General features: G+C 30.3%; 1 protein-coding gene across 15 annotated transcripts in view; it reads left to right on the top strand.

Moving 5' to 3' along the window:
• The window catches only part of LOC117105120 (SH3 and multiple ankyrin repeat domains protein 3-like), a 78,825-nt gene that overhangs the window by 32,452 nt on the left and 29,257 nt on the right, over positions 1–17,116 (top strand). For 13 of the 15 annotated variants that reach the window (XM_033246180.1, XM_033246181.1, XM_033246182.1 and 10 more), the window contains 6 exons: positions 7,196–7,453; positions 9,195–9,266; positions 10,491–10,616; positions 13,881–14,061; positions 15,428–15,579; positions 16,430–16,597. In XM_033246180.1, coding sequence (XP_033102071.1) covers positions 7,241–7,453; positions 9,195–9,266; positions 10,491–10,616; positions 13,881–14,061; positions 15,428–15,579; positions 16,430–16,597 — 912 coding nt within the window. In that variant the 5' untranslated portion in view covers positions 7,196–7,240. Of the gene's footprint in view, positions 1–1,632; positions 1,797–5,189; positions 5,312–7,195; positions 7,454–9,194; positions 9,267–10,490; positions 10,617–13,880; positions 14,062–15,427; positions 15,580–16,429; positions 16,598–17,116 lie in introns of those variants that run through there. The other 2 variants (XM_033246184.1, XM_033246179.1) reach the window with 2 other exon arrangements.

The raw sequence follows: 17,116 nt of genomic DNA, 5'->3' as shown, positions 1-17,116 counted from the left end.
ATATGAAGTTGTACTTCGCAGCACTTCACTTGCAATTTGCAATTTCTAGTATAATATATATATATATATTTCCTCAAATACATGAGGGTGAAGCCAAAATGGAACAAAGTTCCTATACAAAATGTGGTTGCTTAAAAGTACATTTTTTAAATTCATTTATAAGTTATCACACAAAAATATTCTTTTGATGAGGCTAGCCCTTAGTGATGTTTGCTAAATAAGGACCACCTACATTATAAGGTGTTGAAAGCCATATTTTGTTTTTTATTGGTTTTTTCAAAATAATATTTATTTATTTATAATGATATTTATTTATTTATTACAAATTCATCACAGATAACTTGGGCTAAAGCCCAACACATCAAGTGGTCATCTCTAAACCCCTGGCCAATAAATATAAAATATAAAGAAGTAAACGAGAAAATAGTAAGCAATTTTATTTAGCTATCATTTGAAAAATGATATTTGGTCATCTCATGGGCATGGGCACAGGGTATATTTGGTTGTCTTCATACCATGACGATTTTGTAAATGTAGCATTACTACTTATAATTTTATGGTGTAACTAAACCCCTGCCAGACACTTGCCTTATTAATATTAGTTTTCTATTCTAGGCAATATCACTATAAGCTCCTGGCATTCTTTGTCCCGGAATTAATTCAAACTGAAAATGAATGACTACTAACTACAGGATTTTGTATACCGGTAACTGGGTAATTGTAACACCTATATAGGGTAAAGCATTAGTTGCACCTACTATACCTGTATTATTGTAATCCACCTACTGTATTCAGGGTCTTATTTCACTGTATCCCACAACATGTCCCAGTCACTATACCAACAGTCAAGGTACAGTGAATTTAATGTGATTTTGCATATATTCTTTAATCATGTTGTCGGTTGGCATTGATTGTGCATGTATACCATAGAATATTTTGTCTGAAGGAGTGATTCCATTTGAAAAAGTTACATGTATTATGTAAAAATAAGCAGTCGGCATATAGGCCTACTTTTATTGTTTTGTTAAAGTTGTGAGAATTAGTGTTAATGTAATACTACAAATACGGTACAGAGTTGTGCTTTTCATAAGGTAAGATCTGTCATATTAGCTGTATATCTTATAACATTCTTAAAATAATTTAATTTGTTTTTATGATTTACATACTTATTAAATATTACTGTCTATTTTGTGGAATGAGAATTTGTTTCTGGCTTTAGTAAATGGTTATGATAAAATATTAGTCATGTTTATTGTTGGTAATTTAGAAAAGCCTAGTGGTTTTTTATTTACATTTGTACAGAGGAAATCAACACAGTATCACCACAAACTGTGCTTGCAGTTATTCACAAAGAGCATTTTGTATTGTGGGCAATGTTTTTAATTTGTTTCATATGAACACAATACAAGACTGAGTCATGGTAAATCAAGCATCAACAAAGCAACGCCTCCCCTGACCTGACCTGCAGCAAAACCACCAATTAACACAGCAGGCTGCCATTATCTATGCTAATTTTAATTAACATAAATAATGAATATTAATAAAATTGACCTGTGTAGTGAGAAGAAAATTTCAAGCGTGTAAAATGATTGATTTTGATTAAACTGAGGCGCTTTAGAACAAAAACATTATTATGGGCCCTGTGAAGAAGATGAGCCATGCATAAATTAATTTTGGATTCCTTTCCCTCTGATTCATGGCAATACAGCTGATGTCTCATTAAATCATACTCAACATCTCTGATTTTAATACCAAGGAAATTTAACGCTCTACAACTGCATAAGAAAATTTATCATGTAAGTACTTGATGTTAAGAATTTTTTAAAGATAATTTGACTTTCTCATGAATAATTTTAATGTTGATTTTTGTAGAAATCAATTATGATAGTAATTATCATACATTTGAATTCCTCGTTGCTTGGAGGCACTGCTCTGTTTTTGCTTGTCTGTGAGAATGTCAGTATTGTTGATAATTTAATAATGAATTTCCAATTCAATTAATCATTTGTATGGAGAGGTGAAATATCTACTGTAAGATATTTTATACAAAAAAGATTTTGGCTCTTTCAATACAACAAAACTACAATTTAACAATAATATTTTATTCAATTCAAAAGCTTTCATCTCCTAATGTATCTTTGATGATGTATGTATTAATTCAATACTTAAAGCCCCATTCCTTGCAAAATGAAAAAAAAAAAAAAGATTTTTTTTTTAGAAAAAATGTATTATACATTACTCAAATTATTATAAATCATGGAAAAATATTGGCATAAATTTTAGTCTTGCTCAAAAGAATTTAAAAAATAAGAAATACAAACTATTTCTCATAGGAGAATTACCATTTTCTCAACGAATTCATCTGCATTATTTTTTGTGTGTGGAACACAAAAAATCAAATTTCAGTCTTATTTTACATTTTTTCATGTTTTGGAATGTCTAAATTTAGTTAAACTAGCAATTTCGTATTATATCTCTAAATATTTACAATATAAAAATCGGATTTTTCTTAACAACTGACATTTTGCCGGGAATGGGGCTTTAAGGATACCAAATTTAACATTTTATCTCCTTCAGAAATGGAAACAATTAGGCCTTAATTTATGTATTAAAGACTGGTACATAAGTTAGTAAACTTGTGCGGTTTATTAAACAAACATTTGTCTTAAAAAAAAACAAGTAAGTCAGAGAAATAGCCTTGAAAATTGTGAATATCTCATATTTACATTTCATATTATTCGGTTTCCTGTAGTTTAATATTTTTTTTTTTTTTTTTTTTTTTTGCTTGGGTATGTTTTGGCTTAGTATCAATATATAATTTGTATGTAGCTTATGGGTTTTTCAAGGTTGATAATACTTTGCAAAAATCTGAATAAATGCATTGCTTCTGTATTTATGTACTGTAGCAATATCTGTTTTTAGATGCCATTTGTTACCATTGCAATTTCATTTATTCACTGAATTACTTAACAATAATAGATATTCTCTCGGTCGAATTGTGCTTAGCTATACATGAGGACTGGTGTAGACCAACTCAGCAAGCACCCATTCTTTTGCATAATCATTAGAAAAGATTTTTTTGTTCTGTTTGTCATATATATATTTGGTCAGCACTTATGGATGAATTTGTGAAACAGAGGGTTATTATCAAAATATCTCTTGTTATGAGGAAATTTTCCTTAAACAACCATACCTTTTAGACTACAGTATTATCAGTATCAAAAAGTAATAATAATGATATATAATTGAACCCATGACATTCATTACTTTTCAGTTGCACTACCATCTGAGCTATAAGAAGTTAAGTTGGTGTATGAATTTTTCTATGCAGACAAATGTTTTATTTCTATACCATACCTAAATTGCTTGCTTTACTCTAAACATATTTATAGATGAAGAACAATACTTGTCCAAAAATATGGTTTACTATCATTGAGTTTTTAATTAAAATTTTATCTTTATTTCAATGAAGATCCGGTTATCGTTTCTACACGTTGTTTTTCAAGATTTTGTCTTTTGGCTTTGGATCTATATAGGCTACATTATATCAAAGGAGAGATGAGGAGGATAGGTTGATGAGGTATCCATTCCTCATTCATATATTGATTTTAGTTTCAAATTTCAAATGTGGTCATAAATCATTATAGCTTCAAGCTAAATTGTGAACAATATAGTACATTAAAATGTTATGTGGATGACTATAATACTTTATATAATAATAACATTGCAGGTAACATTATACAGTAGTGAATGTTAGTATTTTAATGAAAGTAAAGACGAACCTATAATTGAATTTATATTGGTATTATCTGTTAAAAGACTAAACAGGTTTGTAACCTGGAGAATTTCTATGGTTCGGCAGAATCCTTTTTTCGAGCGTACTTCCTCCCTCCTGCCGCCCCCCACCCTCCCTTGCATAAAAAACCATCTAAATGATCAGCAGCTTATGAACATGTTAGAATGCTTCATCTCCTGGGACCTTGCCTTTGAATTCCATATCAACTCTTTAATTCCCTTGAACCCCAACATTGCACCTAGGTCCACCTGGATCTCTGGCTCCCATAGGAAACACCCTTTAAGGAATCCTTGTTTCTGGCCTGGTTTGTGATTTGATTATTTTATTAGCATTAAAGCAACTTTAAGTCACAGTTTAAGGCCTATTTGTTTTCCGGTGGCTATTCACATGTGTTGCGCCTTTGATCCTGTTTGGAATTTGCGCCAATATAAATTTGAGATACAGTATTATTATCATTATTATAAAGCTAAATAGAGAAGTAGATTAAATAAATAGTACCATGTCACTAATTAATAAAAGTGAACTAAATCACTGACAGTGCCACATTAACATAGGTATACAGTAAATGTAAATGCTCGTAGTGTCTAAACCAATTTTGAGTATGGAGAAACAAGAAGTAAAATGTTGAAACAATGATAACACAACTACACAAAAGACACTCATACATAATCATCAAGTCTAAAGGAATTTTCACTTTGTCTTTTTCACAAGGTTGAAAGACCTTTAGGATTTAACCACTTATATCATTAAAGTAAATAGCATATTTAACAATTGCACAATGCTTACCTTGTTGACTGGTCTACACATTTCATGTAGATTGACCTGAAGAGGTTAATTATTTCACAATTTGTATTGAAATTATCTAACATTGCATATTTTATCAATCTAATAACCAATAATGACATTTTTTTTCCTCCCAGCTTTAGTTACTTGTGAATTAGAAGAAGGTTTTGATGATTGTTAACTAATATAATATCTATCTAGTTTTCCTTAATTCAAAGTAAAATTGCTTAAATATTAATTTCAATTATGCATGATAATTATGAAGCTCAGTAAAATTTATGGCTTTTGAATTTTGTGATTTCATAATATCAGAGAAAAAATTCCAATTATTTATGATTGTTTGTTTAGCTACAGATAGCAAGGTTATCATTAATTGAATACTGGAACTTGGGAAGTCCCAAGAGCTGTGTTTGTACATGGATCAGTATCAACTGTTGTCACATTGATTACAACGAGTGGGAGCATTTCATTGGGTAGTTGTAAAGGTTCTGGGTTTATCATGGATAGTTCTGCCTGATGATGGTGATTAAACTGTATGACACGAAGTGAGCAACTAACCGCGTGCCAACTTCCCATTTCTAATGTTACACAGGCGTGAGCAACAGGTGCTGCATGCTCTTATGTAAACCTTTGAATATATTCTGCAATACTAATTTTGCTTTGAGTTGATTTATTTGGATTTTATACAAAATGAGGAGAAAACAGTATTCAGTAAAACTATCAAAATCCCAGGTAAGATTTGTTTGGTTATTCCCTACTAATTTGATGGTGGCTATACTGTATACTATCAGGATCTGTAGATTGTATGTTCAGGATTGAACATGTCGAAGTCTTCAACTTTTTTATGTTGAAGAATGTGACTGATAAGGTCGGATGCTAGAATATTGATCTGGTAAAACATGGATGCTTTGTATTGTAAGTAGTGTCAGTTGTTTGTGGAATTGGGATAATACAGTATTCATCTTTTAAATATTTCAGTACTGTAGTAAAATAGGTTAAAATCAGAAATTGAATACTATATTGTAAATAGTATTGTTATTTGTTCGTTTTTTTTTTGTTTTTTTTGAGAATCTAATTTACAAACAGATAGCTGGCCTATTTCCCCTCCCCCCAATTATAAAAATTTCAAAAAATGGGGAAAATATGGTAAATCTTAACACGAACCCTTCACTTCTTAGTAACCATAATTAATAAACTTATACTAATAAAATACAAATTATACTAATAATTTAATTAATGATGTATGTGAAAGAGTTAACTTTCTAAATCATTTCAGTAACCATTCTCATGTGCTATTTATTTTCTTGTAATGAAATAATTACAAAGAATTGAGCTGTGGTTTAAACTATTACTGGAAGGCTTGGTTGGATACCAGAGGCGAGCAACCTACACCAACAACCTAATAAGAACAAGTGGTATTAGTTTCAGTTGTTAATACGATTTATTTTTAGATTACATTATCAGACTTTCAATCTACCATTTATTCTGTCTGTGGTGTGATAAATTCCAAGTATAATGATAATAATGTTAATTATGTCAGCACATACATCATCCCATATGTCCAGGAGTTGAGTTTGGTCAAGTATTGGCTTCGTAGTGTCCTTGAAAAAGCGTTGTTTGCTTAACTATATTTACATCAGTTATATAGTTGTGTTTCTCTCATGTTCTTTGTTTTGCCTGACAGGAGCTAGGTATGTTTACCCAAGGTGCAACTAGCCCACCATGTGAGGTGCACTATATACCTGTGGTGATCATTTCATCATCTTGAAAAACTTCCTAAAGAATTTTCATCACTTTAGGTGCTTATTAATGTGTTGTAAAGTTCTACCCACAAAAATGCTGTGGTTTACTTTTAATATTCTTGTCTGACTTGGTTTTGTTTTATTTTTTCAAAGCTGTTCACGTCCACAGTCAAACGGAATTGGTGATGTCATAATCAATTTGTTATTATTAAAGTAATTTTACTCTTTGTTGTATTGCAGATTTTGAAAATGTTTATTACATTAGATTAAGACTTAAAAGTACCAGATTTTGAGAATCTATGCCTGTGTCAATTTTAAATTTGAATCTTATTTATTGAAGTGTTGAATCCTAATTTTTCAGAATTTCTTTAATGACACTAGCACTAGTATTTTAGTGCATATTGGCAGATAATTTTTATTCAGAAGCTACTTTTTAATCTTTCTGGTATGTTTTAACTATATTTGTAAGTTATGGACTATTAAAAACTCCTCCAGACAAGGGACCTTCTAAAAAAACAATGGAACATTCATAAGTAAGAAGAATCAAATGTCTTTTCTTTTGAAAGGCATCATAGGAAACCGCAGAACTTGTGTTTACTTTAGGGAATAGACGGACATAATGGATGAGTCATACAGGAGAACATTTAATGAAATGTAGAAATGAACGGAATAAGATTTAAACCTATATCCTCAGACATGTAGGGAAGGTGCATGGACATTAAACCAGTTATGTGGTACAATAGATGTAATTACATCCTTATTAAAATATTTGTATTACTGTTTGTATTCTGTTTTGTGTTGTTCTACAGCGTATGATTATGTACTTTTGTTTATATAACTCAAAATGTTTAATTCATAATTTTTTGTATTGCAGGTAGAGAAAAACAAAGAACCATTAACCCAACAACAACCATCAAACATGGAGTCAGGTGCCAAATATTTATCCATACCAGAGCAACAACGGCATCTCCAGTATTATAACGCCATTCCGGAACCTCAGGAACCAGTTGTTTCCAACTTCCATAATGGAAACTATAGCTCTTCCGAGGACACGCTCTCAGTTGGGTCTGCTGGCTCCGATTCTGTAGAGACTATTCCAATTAGAATTCAATTACCAGAACAAGATATACAGGTAAGAGATATATATTATCAAATAAATAATATTAATTTATTGTAATTTCTAAAGATTGCGATTAGTTGGAATTTCTATAATTGTACTGCAGTAGTACTTTGGCAAAGTCTCAACCTTATAAGTTGACATTGGCCGATGATAGTGTTAATAAATGATGATGACACATATTTCGATAGAATGGTTTGAATTGTTGCTTTGGAAAGTGTCTAACTCTAGTTTCCGGCCTTTCATTACTTGCCTAGTAGAACACATTCATTTGAAGAATTGATAACAGACTGATCGATAATAGAAGACATCAGTTTTAATTTTGAACATCTTTCTGAGTGGGTGTTTAGGGATGTACAGTAGGATGCTGATGAGAATTGGCTTGGATACAATATTTCATAGACAGTGTAACTTATGGCCAAGCTTTTTGAAAAAACATCTGTGTCATAAATTGTTTTCAACTAGGAAGGACTTGTTTTTTTATTGGGACAATATCGGTGGATGAACAAAAGAGGAAGTGCAATAATGAAATATGGTGTTGATTATAATGTAAATGTTTATAGGTACTCAAGACTTGGATGCATTTTATCGCCTTCCAAGCTGTTCCGTATTTTTTCCATGAAATCACAGTGTATTAAGAGTCATTGTCAAGTTTAAGTTTGTTCTGACGACAATAAAAAATTGATATTTTGCCAATATGTAAAAGTCTGGCTATGTCGTTTTATTACAATATCTTTGATTTTAATAATTATAATACCAGTCTGGCCTATTCAGTCATAGGACTATGGGTAGTAGTCTCTCTGTTAATCCCATGTTTAATTAGTACACTAAGATATTTAATTACCAATACAATATGAACACTTAAAACATGTGACTCATTGTAGGGTATGTCAAGATACTAATAATTGGGTGTTACAGAAACTCCCTTTTGGTTATCAGTATTAGGATGATTTACTCTTTAACAGTGTACACAGTTATGATGATTACAGTGTACATTGACAAACTTCCTGTTGTTCAAGAGTTCGGCAAACGCCTACACTAGTACTAGAGATCTTAATTCGGTGAATATTCTCCGGGTTATGGTATAACAATGAAACAAAAAAGCCTAGGTCAAACATTGACGATTCCATGTTGTTTTTTAGACTTATGTGCCCATGTATATGTGCTGTGTTCCTAGTACAAGGTGCATGTATGCATAATTTAACCCTATACACATTAATGAAAAAATACATTAATGTTATATGTCCTACTGTGATGGAATGTTTTAAACAATCCTACTGTATTATGAAAAGCCTTCTGTATTTGTTTAGGTTTATTATGTCCTGTATAATCCGGGATTTATCAGAAATTCTGTTATTAAAATATGAATAGAATCATTGAGATAGAATTGAAGCCAATGATGTATGTTAGATTTAAAAATGAGTTCTATAAAAAAAAATGTATCAGTTATTGAACAAAGCTTTTAAGGGCATTATATGTTCGACCATTATATACAATAACTGTTATTTCAAATAGTCAATTGCTTAAGTATTTAAAAATGAAATTTAAAAAAACATTTCTACTTCCTATCTAAGCCTACACCTGTGAATGATCAGAATAGTTGAATTTTATTAATAATTTTCTCTATTGTAATAGCCTCTTTTCAATCAATATTCAATTTTATATTCAACAGATCTACAGTAAATTTAATGATATTGTTATCTATGTCACTTCCTTTTCTGAGTCACTAACTGTCGTTTCTCATTTGTGTTTACAGAAATGCCTATGTCTCAAACCATCACAAACAGTGTGGTTTGCTAAGCAACACGTAATTTCCAGTGTATCCCAGGTATAGTAACAAGACATTTGCCAATATAACTTTCAATAGGAAAAATATTAAATATATGGGAAAAATATAGTTTATATTCAAATAATTAATAGTATAAACAATTTTTTAAGTTTAAATATATATTCATTATATTGATATCGTTTTTTCAACTGTTTTGAGATTGAAGGAACACACTTAATATAAGGATGATCATTACCAGCATTGCCTGTTTTATCTCAGGTAACATCTCCATATTCACATTAGTCATCCATTTTAACAACATAACATCTGCCACGTCAAAGAACTGTAGTACAGCCCATTCAAAGGTTACTTTTAGTGCAGTTATTGCCCTATCAAAGCATAAACACTCTACTTTAATGCAGTCTTATCAGTGCTAAAACATAATTGCCTACATGTATTTTTAATATCAGCTATTAGAACAATAAAAATAATGGACATTAATTATTTTGTACATATCATTCGGTAAACATACAATTCTTCAGAAATCTGATTATGGCCTATAAATGTCCTACCAGATATACAGTACCAAGCTTAACAATTTCGGAACAAGTTAGGAATTATTTTGCAATAAATCTCATTAAATAGATATGAAAGTGATGATAACAAATGTTTGTTACAAGTCATATTTGTCACAGAAAATTGGGGGCAGCCACAGTGACTGTAGGTACTGAACCATGGAGATCTTTGCATAAATTTGGTCCCTGGTTCAATTCCATCAGCTGCTCTCCTTGTATTTCTGTTGGGAGGGTGGAGTTTCAATAGTGCACCATCTTTCAGATGAGGTGTTTAAGTTGTTGTCCCATGTGAAATAGGCCTAGGTGCCTTTTTAAGAGTAAAGGATTGCCTTCCATGGGACTGATTGAACCAGAATGAAGGACCCCACTGAAAATAGGTCTTCAGTCTCTCCCGAGTTATCCTAGATGTGTACATTTCACACCAAATACACATCCGATACATCTTCTCTTCTAAAGTCATCTTTACACCAGGTTTTACAACCCATACTGGTTTTTACACACTGAATAAATCAATCCGATCCAGTCATTGGCTATACAAACTTATAGTATACTTGCATATTGCAATTGCAAGCATATGCTGATTCTTAAGTCAAATGTTTGAGATTAAAACATTCAAAATATAGCCATCCTATGTTTTATGTATTAGCATGAAATGAATGAATTAATTGTATTGAATTTCTTCTGCTTTGACTTGTTATACTCTCTTCAGGATGTAAAGGACACATTAAATTATGGATTTTATCAGCCACCAGCAAATGGCAGAGCAGGAAAATTCTTGGATGAAGAGAGGCTACTTCGTGATTATCCAATGATGGGTCCTGTCGGCTACCTGGAGGTAAATTACCTAGATTTATTTATTTTTTAAATATTTATTTCATATGTATCAAAAGACATACACTAATGGCAGCCAGTGTTGATATAAATATAAAAAATATATAACAAAGTACATCGTTGAAGTATTATAAAATATTATACAAAATCTAAAATATACATTTTAATAATTTTTCTTATCTCAATTTATTACATATAATTTTTCTTATTAATGTCATCATTGTTAATGTTACAATTAAGAATATTATTATTATGAATATATGTAAAAGTAAATGTACCCATCTGATAATTGATGAAGCTTTTCTATTTTAATTAAATTATTAAAGTATAATTATGTGATATTTTAAGCAGTATATGTATTACAGTCATCATTATTATTGTTAGAATTGAGCGGAGCTGAATCTTGTTCATTAAGAAGGAAGAAAGAAATAAAAATTGCATTGTTGTATTAAAGAGGTATTCCCATGGGAGGTGTGCCTGGCAAGACATAAACTTTATTGATCTCATACAAAATAAATTACAATTATATTACTCACATACAGTAAATTTTATCTAAAAGTATGGCACAGTCACCTGAAGTAGTTCACTGTGGGAATGAAAGCTTTATGGTTAAATGTAAAGTTAGCTGTATGTAATATAAATATATTGGAGATAGTAGGTAAAAATGAAAAATTATTCCCAAAGGGTTTCATATACCATTATGAAAAAAAAAATGATTAAAAGCCTAATTATTATTTAAAACTAGCCATCAAATAAATCAAGAAATGTTTTTAGCTCACTATGCTCTGTTTCTAGCTAACAACTTTGAGCAGCTTTTTGTTGTATAGAAGAGAGCAGAAGTCTTTTTCACAGAATCAGAGCAGATGAGATGTATTTCCCCTAAAGGTTTTATCAGTGATTCACTCATCTATCTGCTACACTGCGGAATTCATTGCCCTAGAAATACCATTCATCTGTGAATTTACACAAGTCTCAATCAGTCTTGATATTCTTCCATAGTCAACAACAATGAAGTATCAATATTATTAAACATATGGGAAAAGAAATAAATCACAGTGGTTAAGAGCTTTTTGGCATTTTTCTTGATTAGAAATAGAAATGCTTTCACATGGAATTTATATTATTTGCTTAAAATTCAACAGCAACAAAAGGTGCCAATTACAGTATTGAAAAAAATAATAAATTATATAGATATAAAACAGGGTTTAAAAAAGACAGTAAATTTAAAAAATAAGAGTTGTTAAAAATTGTTAAAATGCAATTAAAATAAATAAGCATAAATCTATGATGGACAATTATTTAAAAAAATATTTATACAATAAGAATATAGACTGGACATACTATGCAATAAATAATACCATTCCTGCATTTTTAATTTTTACATAATTATTGGAAAAATTATTTTTATAACCTGATAGTCATCAAATTAGAAGAAATACACATTGTATAAAGAGCTGGTAGTTCATCTCAGTTAAATTTTATGTTAATGTCTGCCAGTCATTGCATACCGGTATTTATGTTTTTACTTTGAGAAAGTCTATCATAATGATACTTGGAAAATACAAAGGAATATGCAAATTTGGGCATTTGTTGGTGGACTGAATTTAATGAGAACAATGTCATAGTATCCTGTGAAAGCTTGAGCAGATAAAGATGAAATTTAATCAGTGGTCCCCATTAAAAACGTAAGAAACATTTCATTTGACATAGGATTTGAACAGATAACTGCGGATTGGTGGGTGAGCACTTTAAAGTCAGGCTCCTGAGAGAAGAAATGTTTGATATGTTGTAGAACTGATTTTTCTAAAACAGAAAAAGAGTTCTTTGACGAAAAATGGGGAAACGGTGAAGGAGATACAGATTTTTAATATTTAAAAACTACGGAAAATAGGGTGTAACCGCCTTTTTTTACATTTTTTTTACCCGCAGTTTTTAAGTATTCAAAAATCTATATCTCATTCACCGTTTCCCCAGTCAACAACTTTTTTTCTGTCTTAGAAAAATCGGTTTTACAACATATCAGAATATTGTTTTTCTTGTGAGTCTGTCTTTAAACATGAAGCTATAACTTCATCATGTTTTTAACATTTGGGTCAATAAAAAGAGGGGCTTAACAACAAGAAGACCAATGCAAATATGATTAGACAAACAGAGCACTTCATTCATAGTGAAGACAAACAGAGCACTTCATTCATAGTGATTAAATATAGTGTTTGATAATCCTGGTTTAAAAAGAACAATAGAACAATAAAAACATACAGTACATACATTTTGACTTGAAATACTTCTTAAAAGGTGTTTGTTGTTTATTCATAGATGAAGATTAAAGTAAACTTACTCATCACTGTCTCTTCCATCATGAATATTCATAGATCTCTTTACAGTAGAGTAATATTTGCCATCATCAGTAATTTATGAGCTATTCAGTAAACTGTCACTGTTAATTTAGTTGCATAAAATTTAAATTAATTTTTAAAAATTAATAAAATGAATTTCAGTGATTTTCCAAATAATTGAAAAAATTACTGAAATTCATTTTACCTATTTTTAGTGTCAAATAAATTTCATTTAATTTCGGACAAATTATATAGAAATGAAGTTTATAGAAGTTTTAAAGAAAATCATGATGAAAAAGAACAAAGACATAGATTTTTTTTTCTAATTTCCAGATACTTTATTATAATTTCAATGATTGTCATGATTGTTTTTAAATTATACATCTGCAATATCTTTGTTATCACATTTATACCATGACGCTATATATAGATTTCCATGAATTAAATAGGTCTCAGTTCTTAATTACATTTTAAGTGACACTTCAGTCAGGCTTCATTGTGTGCATTCACATAGATGATCATATAACCATTTTTACTGCATTTAAATGAGAGCATTCACTATATTTTTAGAATTCTATTTCCCTTTTAAATTAGCAGCAGTTTTGTAGGAGTGATGCATAATATTACTTATGTTTTTTTGTTATTTTCCTGTTTTTCCATCCACCATTTAAATTATCATTTAGGCTGTAAAATATAATATAATTTAAGATAATAAACAAGATGTTTTATAATAATAATAGTAGTAGATGCAGCAGTAGAAATAATTTGACTAAAATATTTTAGAAATTCATTTTTTAAAGTTTATTGTCTAACATTTTTCAGAAGACACTGAGAAAAAGTGCATGGTTTTTCTGAAAATCAAACTGCTGCCATCTGATTCAGAAGTAATTACATTCCTCTCTTGAAAAATTTACAAAATATTTGCATTTTAGTTCAAATACAAAAGACGTGTGTACAAGCAGTTGAATCTAGATGGAAATCAAATCAAGAAATATAATGGACGCTCATACCAAAAGAACATGATGGACTACATTAAGAGCAACTCGCCTGACAAAGTCAAGAAGCTGATCGATAAAGGTCTTGACCCCAACTTCATCGATGAGAGTTCAGGAGGTCAGTTCAAATAATTTAATAACCAATAATTTTAATTAACCTCAAATATCTTTTTATAGTTGCTAAATTTGTATTAAGCTATTATTTTGAAATATAATTAACTTGAATACAAGTTAATTATTTTGAAATTTTGAAACCTTTTGTTATGTTATTAATGTTATAATTGTGTTAAATTATCATATAAATGGTATTTTGAAAGAAAATTCTAATTTGATAGTACCATATTAAATGAAGTTGACCCTCCACCAAAAGTGATCAATTGGTACCTTCATGGTCTGTAACCGGGTGTCTGCATGGGACTCTCTGTGGGGGAGTTGTTTTTGGTTGTGAGTAAAAATATACTTGCAGATTTGAACCCAGAACCTTAGGGTTGAAAGGCAAGCATTTAACCCAAACCACACCACTTTTTCACTCCCTATGTTAAAATGTGTATGTGTTTATTTGAGGTCATTAAAAATATTTTGTTAGTGGATATTGTATTGGAGGCATTGTTATGCTAAATATAGCATTTTGTATGCTTGGATACAGATTCATTTAATGAATAGTGCCCAGAATTGGTATATTGTAGCTTGGCATTTAGATGAAACAGAGACTGTTGAAATCAATATCTTTGGGTGATCTGGATGAAAGGACCCTATAGGAGATCGCAAACGACACATGATCACCTTCATATAGGATACCAGTGTATCATCAAATTAATGAGATCCGTTTACCACAAACTGTCAAAAAATTCATACATTCAAGTTCAGATGTAAATTTATAGAATAATTGTGGTGAATGCTGGAGCATGTTTTTATATGCTTTCATAACTGGATACATTTTTTGCAGATTTAAAATTGACCCTCAAAGTATACAGTAAAGCAATAGGCTTAATAGATATACAAACAATAGCCATGAAAATCATTATGATTTGTAATTGTAAGCCAATGAATATCTACATGTAAGTCAATTTTGAACAACAATGTCAAGAAAGACTAATTGACTTGTTCTAATGTATGACATCTTACTTTAGACATCCAATGGAGACAAGGTAGAGAATTAATATACAGGTGTGGCCCATATGATGTTAAACTAATTGGCCAAATTAAAATAAATATGGTACACAGACAAAATTTTGCTGGTTTGTTCCGCTATTCAATATTAAATTTCAGTGCTTTCAAGGTCCAACTTTCATATGGTCTTAAATGGTATAACTATTCTTGTATATTTTAAATTCTTATTATTATATATTTATATTTTTTATGTACATTATTCAAATTAGGTTTGCAGGGTAGCACCAGAATAATATTATAAACAAATAAATGAATAACTTTGTTCGAATATAACTACCTTTATATATACAATTAACTTTCCCTTATTTCTTTAGAAACGCCGATGACCCTTGCTGTGACAGTAAATAAATCTGAGGAAGTTATAAAGATGTTGTTGTTGGGGGGATACCATCATGATTTTCGCAACAGGGACGGTCTGACAGCTGTTCACAAGGCAGTTTTGAAGGCAAATGCAAGAATTATAGAGGTAAGTGAATCTACCTACTTATGTGTATTTCCTAATAAGTCTTTTAAACAAGTTCAGTTAGTTATCCTTGTACCCATAATTAATGACACATAGGCCTACATGCTGTATGTAAACAAAAAATGCAAGAAAATTCAATCAAGCATTGGATTGCCTTTTTTTCACTTAAATACATTCTTAACCTCCAGTGAGATACAGATCAAAATAATTCATTTTTTAATTACATGCTCTTACTATCTGTAAAGTGAATGTTAGTGACTTTAAGGGAACTGTACTATTTATGCATTTTCATTCTAATTCAGTTGAATGCTAAATCTTAATTTAATAATGTGAGCAGTACATAAAATGAATTTTGTTTTTCAATTTTCATTATCTTGACACTGACAGTATATTTTTATTTCAAATAAGGGTTTATCTATTGATACCCTTGTCAAATACATATTGTAACCAACCATAAGATTAAAATGTGTTGTCATGGTGATTTAGACTGCTTATAATGTATTGGAATGGAAAGTCAATATTAAGTCATTAATCTGTGTTCTGTTATTTATTCAGGATCCTGATTATTTTAGACTTAAGAGCATATAAACAACCCAAATTTATTAGGTCAGATATTTTTATCTCATGTCCTTAGCAATGAAAAAAATTGTTATTTAATGTATTTGAAAGGATATTGTTTTCTATATTGTATCTAAGTAAGAATGAAATTATATTGAGTTATCTTTAGTGATGGATATTCATACAGGTCATATAAATCCATTGATCTGATTGGTTGGTTGATGCTATCGAATAAACTATAAAACCTGTATTTCTTAAAACATTAAAATCGTATGGATTAAAATATATTTTCTAGGTGATTTTGGATCTAGGAGCATCTCCCAACTACAAGGATGAAAGAGGGCTAACCCCTCTTTATTATACAGCAATGCACGGAGGTGACCCCCGTGTTGCTGAGATTTTGCTAAAAGACAAAGCAACCGTTAATAATGTTGACAGTCAGGGATGGTCTGAAATTCATCAGGTGAGTAAGCGTCATCCATGTTTTTTCATGGCTACCAAACAGAATGTCTTGTGTGAAGTGAAAGCTTTTCTTGCATTATTTATTATGTTTAATATTATTTACTCCATTCCCAAAACCTCATAAAGAGTCTTTGTTATTCTGGTAAGTAGCAGTGATCTCAAAGGATCAGTTCTACACTCCCAAACAATATGATAAAGAGGTTTGATCATAGAGGACCGATGATCCCAATTGATCCAACATTCTAGGTTGGCTGTCCTTGTTAAATATATCTTTTAAATCCTCAAATATTCAGAATAGTATACTATAATTTTTTTCAGATTATAGCGTAGCTTAGGAAAATCTGTGTAACACCACATAAGATTGAATTGTTGATTTCTTGAAGCAAAACAATGTTTGCTATTGTAAAAACTATGTCATAAAAATAATAAATTTTGAAGTGTTAAATTACTATGTAGTTAATAATCCATTCCATCATGTAATTTGTTTATAATTCTAATTTTTAATTTGGCAATGATTGTA

This window comes from Anneissia japonica, unplaced genomic scaffold (assembly GCF_011630105.1).
Source record: "Anneissia japonica isolate Jap-2015-1 unplaced genomic scaffold, ASM1163010v1 scaffold287834_len5846547_cov211, whole genome shotgun sequence".
In the NCBI taxonomy this organism is placed as follows: domain Eukaryota; kingdom Metazoa; phylum Echinodermata; class Crinoidea; order Comatulida; family Comatulidae; genus Anneissia; species Anneissia japonica.
The sequence above is the reverse complement of the archived record's forward strand: the minus strand, read 5'-3'. Positions and strand labels throughout refer to the sequence as shown.